This window comes from Nerophis lumbriciformis, linkage group LG08 (genome assembly GCF_033978685.3).
Source record: "Nerophis lumbriciformis linkage group LG08, RoL_Nlum_v2.1, whole genome shotgun sequence".
Lineage (NCBI taxonomy): Eukaryota > Metazoa > Chordata > Actinopteri > Syngnathiformes > Syngnathidae > Nerophis > Nerophis lumbriciformis.
This window is the reverse complement of record NC_084555.2, coordinates 131,429-148,118: the sequence shown is the minus strand read 5'-3', so window position 1 is coordinate 148,118 and position 16,690 is coordinate 131,429. Positions and strand designations below refer to the sequence as shown.

The following is a 16,690-nucleotide window of genomic DNA, read 5'->3' as shown; positions in this document are numbered from 1 at the left end:
GTCGGTTGAGGTGGGCGAGGTTTGGTAGCGGGGGGGGGGGTGTATAATGTATCCCGGAAGAGTTAGGGCTGCATGGGATTCTGGGTATTTTTCCTGTTGTGTTTATGTTGTGTTACGGTGCAGATGTTCTCCCGAAATGTGTTTGTCATTCTTGTTTGGTGTGGGTTCACAGTGTGGTGCATTATTAGTAAGAGTGTTAAAGTTTTTTTTTTATACCGCCACCGTCAGTGTGAGCTGTGTGGTTGTTGACCAAGTATGCCATGCTGTTGCTTACGTGAGCAAAGCGGGAGCCCCATACGTGTGGCTGATCAGGCACGCTGACTGTAGTGGGTGCTATATGCTGTACCATCACGGCACGCATGACGCTGACAAGCGCCATTAAATAAAAACCCGCGTGCCGCACCAGCTTTCAAATTCCACATAAAGGTGTGGGCAGCGTGTCTGAGACCCCTGGTTATACATAGCACAAAGCAAATAAAAAACTTCGTATGCAGTGTTATTACATTTAAAATTTCAAAAAATTTTCGCGGCTCCCATTGTTTTCTAAAATTTGTGAAACTGGTCAAAAAGTCTCTTTGACTGGTAAAGGTTGCCGACCCCTGACATAGGGGATGGAATCAAAAACCGTTCTTGTTCCGAACCAGTTCCCAGTGTATTAATGTCTTGGAATTGCTTGCCAATTTTTAAAAACGATTCTCTTAATGCCGTGGATGGGAATGACGTCCTTACATAACGTCAGACAGCAAAAGGGCGGGGCCCGGGCGGAACAAACGCTCTGAGGTTTACGACATTTTACAAGAAAAGATTGGAACCGCGCTACTTGTAATACGTAAGATTGATATTTCATCAAGAGGACATACGAGCAATACGCTTAAACATTTGAACATCCAGCTTCCTCCCACCTCCAAAGACATGCACCTGGGGATAGTTTGATTGGCAACACTAAATTGGCCCTAGTGTGTGAATGTGAGTGTGAATGTTGTCTGTCTATCTGTGTTGGCCCTGCGATGAGGTGGCGATTTGTCCAGGGTGTACCCTGCTGACCGCCCGAATGCACCCCCCGCGACCCCAATAGGGACAAGCGGTATAAAATGGATGGATGGAGAGACAGAGACTACGTTTACACTGCTGGCCAAAGTGGCCCAAAATCTGATTTTTTTCCAGCTGACTGTTTACACTGCAAGTAAAATGTGATTTTTATCAGACTTCAGTGTACCTCGACGTCACTTGCATTTGCACTTCAATAAAGTGAAAACATAGGAAGTTGACCAGGAGGAAGTCACTACTACAAAATAAAATAAAAGTCGTAACACCTTAAAAATGAGTGTTTCTGTACATGAAAAGTAATCAATCAATCAATCAATGTTTATTTATATAGCCCTAAATCACAGTAATATCATGTATGAATGGATGTATGTATATAGTGTAATATATTTGGGAGGGTTGTAATCTTTTTATGGCTGTTAAGTAGAAGAGACACGGACATCAGCGTGGATCTACGGGAGCTTTATTTTTCAACTCACATGTAAGCGAATGCGCCACAGCGTCAATTTCGGTCTTTCGACAATTGCCATTTCTTTGGAATCAAAATATATATTCATATATTACATTTAACCTATTATTTGCGCACTATTGACAAGTGATGCATCGAAAATTCAGTCTTAAATGGAAACCGAGTGTTGTGATGAAGTATCCATTTCCGCTGGCGACTGCGTTTTTCTGGCGCACACGAATGACGTAGCTTGCCCAAAGCTGACGAAAAAAAATCACATTCAGGTCACATACAGGTCTGATTGCGTTTAGACTGAAGTCACTTTTGAAAAGATCCGATTCCAACCGGACTTAGGACTACCTCCTGATGTGGCCTGAATCCGATGCCAAAAGATCAGATTTTAAGCACATTGAAGCGTTTAGACTGGAAAAATTTTTTTTTAGGGCTGCAACTAACGATTAATTTGATAATCGATTAATCTGCCGATTATTACTTCGATTAATCGATTAATAATCGGATAAAAGAGACAAACTACATTTCTAACCTTTCCAGTATTTTATTGGAAAAAAAAAACAGCATAGTGGCACCATATTTATTTTGATTATTGTTTCTAAGCTGTTTGTACATGTTGCAGTTTATAAATAAAGGTTTATAAATTGTTTTGTTTTTTTAAATAATACAAAAAATAAAAATAAAAATTGCCTCTGCGCATGCGCATAGCATAGATCCAACGAATCGATGACTAAATTAATCGCCAACTATTTTTATAATCGATTTTAATCGATTAGTTGTTGCAGCCCTAAAAAATTCAGATCTGTGTCACGTGAGGGCAAAACAATCCAATTTGGTGTGCAGTGAAAACGGGAACAGATTCTGACTGGCTACGAGGTGGGCAGTAATCGCTCTAGTTCATGTCTGCCGCGAGCTTCTCCTTTCACTGCGGCAGGGAAGAGTACACGCAGGGCAGACAAGTAGCAACTATAATGACAACTTAAACTGCTCGTATACATGCTCTTTTCTCACTCATTTGCTCCTCTTTTGTTTCATCGTCGCAAGCTCAGGAATTTGCGTGCACGTTGCGCGGCTCGATCTTTTCATGAGAAGCCGAAATCGAAATTAAAAATGTGATTAATTGTCCAGCACTGGTATTGCTGAAAGTTGTCTGCTGTCACTTCCCTTATGTCTTTATGATGCTCCGTGTTTTTTTTGTTTTGTTTTGTTTTTTTTTAATGGAGGGTAGTAGCAGGTCAAACTACTGCTCATTTAATCTGAAAATATTTGAGTCCACCTAATTTGTCAGGTAAACCTACAGTAGAGTCAACCTTAAGAGATGTTGGTTGCACGTTATTTTTCATATTAATATTGTCTTATTTCAATGTTGAAAAACAACAGCAAAAGTAGCAGGTAAATCTACTGTTAAAATGTTGGTTATTGTAGTTTTATTGAACATTGCTAGAATATTGAAAATGAGAGCAGAAAATGTATCCTGACTTGTCAATTCAACCTAAAAGTGTTTGTTGCACTTTATTCAAATACGATGTGGATTCATTGGCCATGGATTGTTTACTTGCTTGTTTGAATCCATAATTCATTGATACCTGATTTGCTTACCGTATTTTTCGGATTATAAGTCGCAGTTTTTTTTCATAGTTTGGCCGGGGGTACGACTTATACTCAGGAGCGACTTACGTGTGAAATGATTAACACATTACCGTAAAATATCAAATAATATTTTTAAGCTCATTCACGTAAGAGACTAGACGTATAAGATTTCATGGGATTTAGCGATTAGGAGTGACAGATTGTTTGGTAAACGTATAGCATGTTCTATATGTTATAGTTATTTGAATGACTCTTACCATAATATGTTACGTTAACATACCAGTTGGTTATTTATGCCTCATATAACGTACACTTATTCAGCCTGTTGTTCACTATTCTTTATTTATTTTAAATTGCCTGTCAAATGTCTATTCTTGGTGTTGGCTTTTATCAAATAAATTTCCCCAAAAAATGCGACTTATACTCCAGTGCGACTTATATATGTTTTTTTTCCTTCTTTATTATGCATTTTCGGCCAGTGCGACTTATACTCCGGAGCGACTTATACTCCGAAAAATGCGGTACAAGAAATGTAATTATTATAGGAAACTTTACCTGCAGTGTCCAATATTCAGTGTTTATTTCACACTGACTGAATTTTTTTGCTAAAAGTTACTGAATCGATTATAACTCACTGATTCGTTACGGATCGTATCGTTAAAAAAAAAAAATATTGTCCCTGAATCCCTGAATTGTATCGGCAACCACAAGTTCTGAATCAAATCGTTAAAACAAATCATTACACCCCTGCTTGCTTCATGGCGGTATAGCTCGGTTGGTAGAGCGGCCGTGCCAGCAACTTGAGGGTTGCAGGTTCGATCCCCGCTTCCGCCATCCTAGTCACTGCCGTTGTGTCCTTGGGCAAGACACTTTACCCACCTGCTCCCAGTGCCACCCACACTGGTTTAAATGTAACTTAGATATTGGGTTTCACAATGTAAAGCGCTTTGAGTCACTTGAGAAAAAGCGCTATATAAATGTAATTCACTTCACTTCACTTCACTGCTTAGCAGTTCTTCTCACTAGTTTGTCGCGTCTAGCGAGGCGATGTCCGTTTATTCTGTGAGTGCGAGCTCGCGGTGTCGCCTGCTCAGACCGAAACAAAGATTTTGGATGACTGACAAGAGGCTTCACTCCGTTCATTTAATTCAACTGTCAAATAAATGTACTTGAAGAGAAACACACACAGACAGGAATTTATCGATGCGGGCAAAGTTATCAAGTTCATTTTAATTTATCGTTTCAATAATTGACTATCGACCCAGGCCTACAAATGTAGGATTTTTTTTTTTAAACATCTCTGGACATCGTATTTAATGCTTTTCAATGCCATTCAAATTTAAAATATATTTTATGACTTACTGCTTTTTAATGACTGGAATCAAATTTTTTGATGTACCGTATTTTTCAGATTATAAGTCGCAGTTTTTTTTTCATAGTTTGGCCGGGGGTGCGACTTATACTCAGGAGCGACTTATGTGTGAAATTATTAACACATTACCGTAAAATATCAAATAATATTATTTAGCTCAATCACGTAAGAGACTAGACGTATAAGATTTCATGGGATTTAGCGATTAGGAGTGACAGATTGTTTGGTAAACGTATAGCATGTTCTATATGTTATAGTTATTTGAATGACTCTTACCATAATATGTTACATATATGTTATTTATGCGTCATATAACGTACACTTATTCAGCCTGTTGTTCACTATTCTTTATTTATTTAAAATTGCCTTTCAAATGTCTATTCTTGGTGTTGGGTTTTATCAAATAAATTTCCCCCAAAAATGCGACTTATACTCCAGTGCGACTTATATATGTTTTTTTCCTTCTTTATTATGCATTTTCGGCCGGTGCTACTTATACTCCGGAGCGACTTCCATCCATCCATCCATTTTCTACCGCTTACTCCCTTTGGGGTTGCGGGGGGCGCTGGAGCCTATCTCAGCTACAATCGGGCGGACTTATACTCCGAAAAATACTGTACATTTAAAAAAAAAAAAGCTGATTATGATAACTGTGCTGTCCAGTTGTTACGTCTTGTTATCCTTTTAGTCTCATTTGCAAGTATTACTTATTTAATGCTTTTCAATGCCATTCAAATTTGAAATGTATTTTATGACTTTTAATGCTTTTTTAATGATTTTAATCTCATTTTTTGATGTACATTTAAAAATGTGCTGATTATGCTAACTGTGCTGTCCAGTTACATCTTATTTTCCTTTTAGTCTCATTTGCAAGTATTACAAAGTGGTGTGCATTGCAGTCGTGTATAGACTTTGGTGTGTTGCCAAGATAGGAAGTAACTATTGCTATGAAGTTGAAAGTGTGTCTCATCTTATGTTGTCTTTATATGTACTTGCACACCAGTTGTTTGAAGTTGTAGTTTTATATGAACAAATTTGGATGTATGGAAATCACCATGTCAAATTGCTAATGTAAATCAGTAGCACGTATACGGCAAAGCCAATGTGAATTAGTATGGAGCTAGTGCATTTTAGAAAAGTTGATTTTTTTTATTCGGTGAAGAAGGGGAGCAGTATTTCACAAAATACAGTGTGTAACTTGCTTGAAGCTGATACATACGAAAAATACGCTGGGTAGACAAAGCCGATGAGGTTGCAGAGCAGCGAGGCTCCGTACCCGAACAGGAGAAAGAGTCCGACAATGCAGAGGGCACCTGTGGAGAAAAGCAGGATGTCAGGGCGGCACAGTACCAGGATGAGGAGGGACATGAAGCCCAGTGCAAACAAAGCCGTCTGTGGGTGAAGTTTTAATTGAAGACGCCCGGTCATGCGACGCTTCGGTAAACAAAACAATCCCCAAATATCAAGTAGCACGTTTGAACTTGGAGCTGCTGACAAAGTGACTTCATGAAGCTGCTGCCGGATTGTAAAGCATTTGACTAATCAAATGTCTGCAGAAAGACAAAAAAAGTGTTCGAATTAGAGGTGGGGAAAGTGATCGATTCTTCGATGCATCACAATTAAAATATGGACGATTCTTGACTCTATGGACCAATGTCCAAATATCGATTATTCAATCCACTTTATTTATATAGCACATTTGAACAACAAAAATGTTTCCAAAGTGCTGCACAACAATATTAAAAATAATATTAAAAACAATATTAAAAACAATAATCAAATATTATCCTTAGCTCCACCAGTGACTGAATAAAAACAAAAAATAAATAAATATAGAACCAATATAAAAACAATATAAAAATGAATGATTAAAAACGATTTTAAAAGGGAAAAACCAATTAAAATAGTAAATATAAATCTAAATTTATAAAAAAAACAGGACAACGGAGGACAGAGGACCACACAACTCACGAAATGTTAAAAGCCAAAGAATAAAAGTGGGTCTTAAGACGAGACTTAAAACACTCCACTGTGGGGGCAGTTTGAACATGGAGGGCCAGAGTGTTCCAGAGCTTAGGGCCGACCACAGAGAAGGCCCTGTCTCCCCTGGATTTAAGTCTGGTCTTGGTCACCACGAGCAGGAGCTGGCTCTCGGACCTCAGAGCGCGCGTAGGAGTGTAAATTTGGATGAGGTCCGAGATATACTGAGGTGCCAGTCCATGTAGACATTCAGACAGACAGGGAAGCACAGTGGAACGGTTAGTGCATGTGCCTCACAATACCAAGGTCCTGAGTAGTCCCGAGTTCAATCCCGGGATTGGGATCTTTCTGTGTGGAGTTTGCATGTTCTCCCCGTGACGGCGTGGGTTCCCTCCGGGTACTCCGGCTTCCTCCCACCCCCAAAGACATGCACCTGGGGATAGGTTGATTGGCAACACTAAATTGGCCCTAGTGTGTGAATGTGAGTGTGAATGTTGTCTGTCTATCTGTGTTGGCCCTGCGATGAGGTGGCGACTTGTCCAGGGTGTACTCCGCCTTCCGCCCGAATGCAGCTGAGATAGGCTCCAGCCCCCCCCCCCGCAACCACAAAAGGGACAAGCGGTAGAAAGCGGATGGATGGAGTTGTAAAATACGGCATTAATGCTAATGTTATCTAAACCTTAGTTCTAGGTTTGGTTCTAACTAAGGGAGAAGAATTTGCTAACATTATTTAAATGTTATGTGTTGGCTGCGTTGGTGCAGACACACACGGAGGGAGGATGTGAGGACAAGCTATGCTAACTGCGTCGCTAAGCTAGCTTGAATGTGAAATAGTGAAACGAGAAAATAATACTTTTTTTGTACATTACAACAGAAGGCTAATAAAAACCATGTTAGAGCAGAAAGTAACCAGCTACGAAGAGGACATCAGCAAGTACCGGTAGATTAATAAATTAGAAGAGACTAAAATATCCATACAGTGCGGCCACCAGCCAGCAACACTTTTAGCCATTGATATGAGTGAGTAGATAGACGACGCACGTCTTTGAGCCGCATGTTTATTAAGGCAACTGGAGTGTCTGACATTCTGTGGTTTTAGAAGGCAAGAATATTAAATCAAGGACGCCTTATTTTTTCACTTAGCAGTTTACTACAGTTCTCAAGCATCTGGTCTTCATTTAAAAAATAAAAAAAAGACTAGATACGTGAGAACTAAAATTCAGTTTCAAGAGCTCTGTTGTGGATAAGCTGGGCTCTGAGGTCAAAGAGTTAAGAACCCCTGAAGTATATCATATATCGCCTATATAGTGCAACCCTACATGAGATAATGTTGCACGCTGATATACGCGTATGAGGCATACGTGTTTGACAGGAAGGAAAGCCAATCAAAGCCAACATGTTCTTCGATCTGTTCGACAAAGTTTAACATGTAACTGTGACAAATATAACCATTTGTCAAGCCGCCACCTCATCGCAGGGCCAAACACAGGCTGCATCTGTTCAAGCTTGTTAAAGGGGAACATTATCACAATTTCAGAAGGGTTAAAACCATTAAAAATCAGTTCCCAGTGGCTTATTTTATTTTTCGAAGTTTTTTTTCAAAATTTTACCCATCACGCAATATCCCTAAAAAAAGCTTCACAAGGCCGGACGACTTTTAGCTCAACGGGCCAGGGCTGCTTGCGCATCGCGGTCGATTCCCAAAATTAAACTACCCGATGGTAGTTATACTTCCGATCCAGTGGATATTAATAGGTGTTTTTCCGAATTTTACACTAAATTATACACTTCTGAATGCTCTCCTGTCTCCGCGATTTGCCCCAACCCCCTCGATTCATTAACATATCCTTGCATTGATATAAACATTGCCAGGGAGCTGGGTAGACCTATCTCCTCGTCAGAGATACAGGAGGCAATCCGATCTATGCAAAATGGAAAGTCGCCCGGCCCTGATGGCTTCACAGTTGAATTTTACAAGGCTTACTCATTATTGTTATCCCCCATTTTAGCAAGAATGTTTAATGATTCCTTCAACGCCGGCCGCTTACCAAGGACCTTGTCAGAGGCTTCCATTTCACTACTTCTTAAGAAAGACAGGGATGCTACCTCTTGTGGTAGCTACAGACCGATCTCACTTTTGAACGTGGACTGCAAGATTCTGGCGAAAGTTCTCTCTATACGTCTTCAAGCCGTGATGCCCTCAATAATTTCGGCTGATCAGACAGGTTTCACGCTGGGGAGGCATCCATTCTTCAATACCAGAAGATTGTTGAATATAGTTCTCTCTCCACCATCTGATACTCCGGAGGTTGTGGTGGCGCTGGATGCGGAGAAGGCGTTTGATAGGGTGGAGTGGGGATACTTATTTGTTATTATGGAGAAATTTGGTTTTGATTCTAAATTTATTTCTTGGGTTAGAGTCCTGTACGAGACTCCACTTGCCTCCGTACATACTAACGGCATCCGTTCAGCGTACTTCCCTCTCCAGCGTGGGACCCGGCAGGGATGTCCACTTTCACCCTTGCTGTTTAATTTAGCCATTGAACCGCTTGCTATTTGGCTTAAGAATTGGGAGGAATTTAAGGGTATCACTCGTTTCGGTCGGGTCCATAAGCTCTCCCTATATGCCGACGATCTTCTGTTGTTCGTTTCAGACCCCTCATCCTCGCTTCCCCATATACTATCGATTCTGGATCAGTTCGGTCGTTTGTCAGGATACAAACTGAATATTCAGAAAAGCGAACTATTTTTTGTGAATAATTTGGCAAGGTCACTCCCGCGCTCACAATTCCCCTTTAAGATCTCGGAGGAAGGATTTAAATATCTGGGTGTGTTCGTCTCGAATTCTCCCACAGAGCTGTTCCGTAAAAACTTTCAGGCACTGTTGGACAAATGTAAATCGGACTTGTCCAGGTGGGCTGCCCTCCCCCTATCCCTAGTTGGCCGCATTAACCTCATAAAAATGATTTTACTTCCGAAATTTTTATATCTCTTTCAGCACATCCCTATATGTCTCAACAAATCATTTTTTGTTGGCCTTGATCAACAACTTCTTGCTTTCATTTGGCAAAACAGGCCAGCCCGCCTTGGGAAAGCCACTCTAGAGCTCCCTAAGGCAGAGGGTGGTCTAGCACTTCCAAACTTTAGAAATTATTTCTGGGCCTGCAATATTAATAAACTTCTGTACTGGGTCCATTGCGACTCCCCAGCCACCTGTCCACCTTGGGCTCACATAGAGGTGGCATCGTCTAATGGTTCCCTGCACGCGGTGATTTGCTCACAGCTACCATTATGTTCATCGGGGACCTCCCTAAACCCAGTTGTTAAAAATACCATTAAAATTTGGACTCAATTTAGGAAACATCACGGCTTGCACAAGGCTTCCAGCGGTGCTCCGATTTTGAACAATCCCGCCTTTCTCCCTGCCTGCTCTGATTCTGCGTTTCGCACTTGGTCGACTAACGGACTTAAAATTCTCAATGACCTGTACCACGACGGAGTGTTCTCTTCCTTCGCTTCTCTGTCAACAAGATACAATCTGCCTAATACTCATTTTTTTCGATACCTCCAAACAAGGCATTTTATTAAAAAACAATTTCCTCATTTTCCCAACCGCCCCCCCAGAAGCAGAAATCGATCGGTTTCTCTCCTATGACTCTGACCAACGACGCTTGATATCTGTCATATATAATGAAATCGGCCTTCTGAATCCACTTAATACTTCACCTGTCAGAGAATCATGGGAGCATGACCTTGGAGCACCTATACCTGACGGGAGGTGGAGAGAAGCTTTGAGGCTGGTACATTCATCGTCCATATGCGCTAGGCATGGCCTAATACAATGTAAGGTATTACATAAAGCACATTTCACCAATGCTAGACTGGCTAAAATATACCCCAACCATAGCGACACTTGTAACCGCTGTAGACAATCCCCAGCTGACCATTTGCATATGTTCTGGACGTGCCCAAAACTCTCAAGTTTTTGGTCGGCTATTTTTGACACTGTTGGGCAGGCCCTCGATAGGACAATAACACCCAGCCCGCTGACTGCCCTTTTTGGCGTTCCCCAGGTGGACGGTTTACCTTCAACCGCTCGTCATGTCATTGCGTTAACGACTCTGCTGGCTAGGCGTACAATTCTTTTTAAATGGAAGCTTGCATCTCCGCCGAGCCATAACAGTTGGATACAAGATGTCTTGCGGTGTCTCCAGTTAGAGAAGCTTCGGTTCTCCCAGAAAGGATCTGTGTCATCTTTCCATAAAACTTGGGGCCCCCTCCTAGACCTTATTAGGGACAAGCTTGACATCACCCCAAGCGATTCGAGTAACACAACTTAGACAAGCTTGACATCACCCCAAGCGATTCGAGTAACACAACTTAGACAGAGCTGACCGCTGAAGCCCCCCCCGACCCTCATCCTTTGTGTTTATTTACTTTTACGTTATATTTTTATTTATTTATTTATTTATTTTTGCACATCTTATGTAGTATTTATTTATTTATTTACCTTATTTATCTTTTGTTTATCTTTAATATATTTTTTAGATTGAATCTAAGTTTGCATATATTCATGTGTGTCTATATTTGTTGTGGGCACTAGGTGACAATTACCTTGGGAATTAAAGTGGGTGGGTATTGTAAGGGGTGGGGCTTACTATGTTACATATTGTAAAATGTGCAGATACCTCAACTTGCTGTTGCCATGATCCATCATACTGTACTGTCTGCAAAATTCAATAAAAATATTTGAAACAAAAAAAAAAAAAAAAGCTTCAAAGTGCCTGATTTTAACCATCGTTATATACACATCCGTCCATTTTCCTGTGACGTCACATAGTGATGCCAATACAAACAAACATGGCGGATAGAACAGCAAGGTATAGCGACATTAGCTCGGATTCAGACTCGGATTTCAGCGGCTTAAGCGATTCAACAGATTACGCATGTATTGAAACGGATGGTTGTAGTGTGGAGGCAGGTAGCGAAAACCAAATTGAAGAAGAAACTGAAGCTATTGAGCCATATCGGTTTAAATCGTATGCCGACGAAAACGACACGACAGCCAGCGACACGGGAGAAAGCGAGGACGAATTGGGCGATCGCCTTCTAACCAACGATTGGTATGTGTTTGTTTGGCATTAAAGGAAACTAACAACTATGAACTAGGTTTACAGCATATGAAATACATTTGGCAACAACATGCACTTTGAGAGTGCAGACAGCCCAGTTTTCATCAATTAATATATTCTGTAGACATACCCTCATCCGCTCTCTTTTCCTGAAAGCTGATCTGTCCAGTTTTGGAGTTGATATCCACACATTCTTGCCATCTCTGTCATAGCATAGCTTTCGTCGGTAAAGTGTGCGGAACAAACGTCCAATTTCTTGCCACTTTGGCATCTTTGGGCCACTGGTGCAACTTGAATCCGTCCCTGTTGGTGTTGTTACACCCTCCGACAACACCCCGACGAGGCATGATGTCTCCAAGGTACGGAAAACAGTCGAAAAAACGGAAAATAACAGAGCTGATTTGACTCAGTGTTTGTAATGTGTTTGAGAAAATGGCGGATTGCTTCCCGATGTGACGTCACGAGCGAATAATAGAAAGGCGTTTAATTCGCCAAAATTCACCCATTTAGAGTTCGGAAATCGGTTAAAAAAATATATGGTCTTTTTTCTGCAACATCAAGGTATATATTGACGCTTACATAGGTCTGGTGATAATGTTCCCCTTTAAAAACATTACTTTTATTGCTACTTTTTTTTATATGTATCTATATTAATAATGTAACTATTTAAATGTATGTACCTCATAATGAGGGCATTTCTCAGCATTTTTTAGGGGAGATCCAACAAAAGACCTAATTATTTATAATCGCTTTTTTTTTAAATAAATCGCCTGACAGCACTAGGAATGCAACAACTAGAGACTGCCACATAATGTGGTCAAGTGTACACCACCATTAATTCCACTGTGATAAAGTCAAAGCAGAGTTGCAAACACTGCGTCATTCTACTTCACGATCATAAGCACTAGCTCCCTCCACCAGACCAGAAGCCGAAGAAGAAGAACCGGTTGATGTGCAAGACAGAACAGAAGCTGATGTTGCACATGGCAAACATTTGCCTATGGAAAATTAACAGTGAAACAACCGTTATGTATTCATACAACATCTCCGGGGCGCAGAGGGATGCAAAGTCCAGCTACATTTCTGCATTATCTGCATTGAGTCAAGTCACCTGCCTGCATGGCGTCCAAAGTATCAAATTGAGTTGGTGGCCATATAAACACCGCAGGCCATTTCTGGAAGCAGGACGAATGTGACGTAATTAGTTTTTAGCGCAGTAGTTTCGAGACGCTTCATTTGCATAAAAGGTGCATCGTTCTTTTGCACATGTTCCGCAGCGGAACCAAGGGGACGTTTATGACTAGTTTCACTTTCACAGACCGACGTTGTCGGTCAACAACAATCTCCGTTCACACGCTGCATTAGACACAAGTCCGGCCAGTAGTGCACATGTACACAGCATCTGCTTGGTATAAACGACTTACCATCTCTTGATTCTTTCTCAAATTTGAGTTCAAGGAATGGGTATCATTTACAATTTAACTGATACTAGTACCAAATCTGTACATTAAAAAAGCTGCCGCTGCCTAAACAAATGCAAATTTTTTGTAAAAAAAAAAATGTTTTCACTATCGAATTTTGTGACACTCAAGTTGACCAGAGTAGTAATTTAACCCTTGTGTAATGTTCATATTGTTGTTACTCAGCCAGCGTTTGTGGGTCTGATGGACCCGTTGCATTTTGTGGCTTTTAATGCCTCACAATCAAACACTTTTATGTTAAAATACTGAACAGATGTTTACCTTATCCCAATAAACATCTGTTCTTTTGTGTTTCTGCACCTGCGGATCCCACACAATAGAGATGCGCAGATAGGCAATTATTTCATCCGCAACCGCATCACAAAAGTCGTCACCCATCCGCCATCCACCCGAACTAACATTTTATCAAAACCGCACCCGCCCGCACCCACCCGTTGTTATATATCTAATATAGACGATGAAAGGCATTAGTGAGGTTATAAAGCTTTTGCCTGTTAAAAAAGGAGACTGATCCAATGCAGCAGAGACATTCAATGCGTGCCACGCTGTCACGGCCCAGACGCACACCAGTGCGCAATCATCTGGGAGCCGCGCTGAGTGCACCTCCAAGCGCGCTCGCGCCACTCAAACTGCTGCAGGCAGCTGCGTTCTGTCTTGTTTTAACATCCTGTGGCACTCTTCTGGGATCACGGCGGACGAAACTGCTCATGCTCAGGGTGTTTGTGGAGGTTCGGGGTTTTGCACAAATGTGATGCACCATGTTAGATGTCCCGGTTTTGTGACTGTCGTAGACATAAACAGCGTCGCAGCTCTTGCAAATCACGTAGCCAGCATTACTATTATCCTGATTTACAACCTCATAAAAACGAGTCCACGCTGAACTTTTCTGGCCTTTTTTTCCCCTGGTCTTTAGAATTCCTTTTTTTAGTTTGTCGCGTACCACGTTTGCTGCCGGCGTTGCCATCTTTTTTTTTTTCTTCTTCTTCTGTTGTGGCGTGCTGCAGGTACCTGCTTGTTTTTCGTATGTGGGTAACAACATTTAACTATGTATATATATTTCCGAATTGGTTTAACTGCCACCCGCCTGAATCTATTTAAAATCTAATTTTTTTTTATTTCTACTGCCCGACCCGCGGATAAAATCTTTTTTTTTTTTTATTTCAAGCGCCCGACCCGCGGATAATCCGCGGTTGTGTCCGCAAACCGCGCATCTCTACCACACAAGGTTGCAACATTGTTTGTCAACACTGTCTGCTCTCATTTTCTCGCACATTTGACCCTCTGATGTTCTGTGTACCTACACTCTGTCCTCCTCCTGTCTAGGTCTGTTGTGTGTGTGTGTGTGTGTGTGTGTGTGTGTGTGGTACACAGAACATCAATTTCCACACTTCTATTAGCCCCGGGTTCATCTTATATGTAATAGAGATGTGTAGGGGGTTGTATGGTGTGTGGTCATTAAATATGTATTCTGATATATGTTCTTCACAGAACATGAGCCAAAGTCAGTGAGTCTCAGTTTGAAAAATGTATTAATTGTATAATTGTTCTTTTAATAAAAAATGAAAACGGGTCCCACAGACCCGAACACCACAAGGTTGTAGGAGGGTTATCCCTCCTACAACCCATTGAAACACCTTAATGTGTGTTCGGTTTTTGAAAAGTCGGGACGGACACACCTTATGCAATTGGTAAACCAGATCTCTCGAGGGGGTGTATGCGGCCGGAGAAGACCCTTTGTATGGGGCATGCGCCAGTCTGGAATCAACTTATGGAACCCTCAAGTTGCTGGTATGGCCACACCGTCCCATCACTCATGTGATTAATCACAAAAAAACATTGCATAAATCATGAACACACTTAATCATGCAATTCATTTCGACCGTACAAGGTCTTTGACATTAACCACTATAGTGATCGGATCAATGCATACGTCAGTACAAAAGTGAGTAAGGGGACTCTGACTGGTGTGCTCGCTGGCAAATTTCACTCCAAAGTACAGCCTGAAAGAACTTTAGATAAAACTGTTCTTAAGTTTTGTGAAAATAAATGAAATGCATTCAAGTAAAACGTTCCTGAATGACATTCTGACATTAAAATTGCAGTGGCGTACAAATATTTGAGTATTTTCTTAAGCAAATTTTAATTATGCAAGCGAGTAATCGCCTGGGATTAATCATTATTAATCCAAATTCTAAAATGTGAATAATTGGACCTAAATTTTTTTTAATTTGACAGCCCTAATCAAAACACAAACCATAAGCGCCCGCCGGTGGAATCCGGTTCAAGCCGTCTATCTGCATGCAGCAAGGGTTAATATTTTGCGGTGCGTGTAAAAATACCCCCGGGAGCAGCTGGCAGTGGCCTGGGTTATTAATGGAAGTTCAACGAGCACAAATAAGTAGAGTATGTGCTTAGATCTAAGTACCACCGCTTGGAAAGTGCGTCTTCGGTTTGGAATGTGCGTCTTGTACTTGTAAGTGTACTTGTGAGGGTTCCTGGTTCGAGTCAAGCTTCTGCTATCCCAGTCACTGCTGTTGTGTCCTTGGGCAAGACACTTCACCCACACCTTGCTCCCAGTGCCACCCACACTCAATGTAAATGTAGCACATGTTTAGACAGCGGGTTCCTCAATGTAAATGCACTTTGAGTCAATAGGGAAAAGCGCTACATTTATATAGTTCACTTCATTAAATATTAGCAAAATAACATTGATTGAATTTTCATCATGTATTTGAATTTCAAAAAAACTAATCTTTGGTGTTTGTGCATGCCACCAGTCCACTTAGTACAGTTTAAGAATGTTAACTTTGTCAAAAATAATTATGTAATTTAGTGTTGTCAATATTTTGGTACCAAAATGTATTTCGAGACTTTTCGGTACTTTTTCATAAAAAAAGGGGACCAAAAAATTGCATTATTGGCTGTATTTTAACAGAAAATCTTACGGTACATTAGATATATGTTTATTATTGCAAGTTTGTCCTTAAATAAAATAGTGAACATACAAAAAAACTTGTCTTTTAGTAGTAAGTAAGCAAACAAAGGCTCCTAATTTAGCTGCTGACGTATGCAGTAACATATTGTGTCATTTATCATTCTATTATTTTGTCAACATTATTAAGGACAAGTGGTAGAAAATGAATTATTAATCTACTTGTTCATTTACTGTTAATATCTGCTTACTTTCTCTTTTAACATGTTCTATCTACACTTCTGTTAAAATGTAATAATCACTTATTCTTCTGTTTGGATGCTTTACATTAGTTTTGGATGATACCACGAATTTGTATCTCAATCCGATACCAAGTCGTTATAGGATCATACATTTGTCGTATTCAAAGTTCTCATGTGTCCAGGGACATATTTCCTGAGTTTTTAAACATAATATACATTTTAAAAAAACGACAGAAGATTTTGTGATGCAAAAAAATATCGATGTAATCATAGTTGTATCGACTAGATACGCTCTTGTACTTGGTATCATTACAGTGGATGTTAAGTGTAGATCCATCAATTGCGTTTGTTTACATTTAGGAACGACATTAGCGGTGACGCCGGTGAGCTACGGTGTGTAGTGAGGCAAGTTTAGCTATTCCTCGTCCCTTTTCTGTCTACACAGTGTCTGCTTGCA

General features: G+C 40.6%; 1 protein-coding gene across 2 annotated transcripts in view; it reads right to left on the bottom strand.

Annotated features, from left to right (window-relative positions):
- The window catches only part of LOC133611220 (receptor expression-enhancing protein 6), a 36,983-nt gene that overhangs the window by 17,114 nt on the left and 3,179 nt on the right, over positions 1–16,690 (bottom strand). For both annotated transcript variants that reach the window (XM_061967917.2, XM_061967916.2), the window contains exon 3: positions 5,686–5,779. In XM_061967917.2, the coding sequence (XP_061823901.1) occupies positions 5,686–5,779 (94 nt within the window). The remainder of the gene's footprint in view (positions 1–5,685; positions 5,780–16,690) is intronic.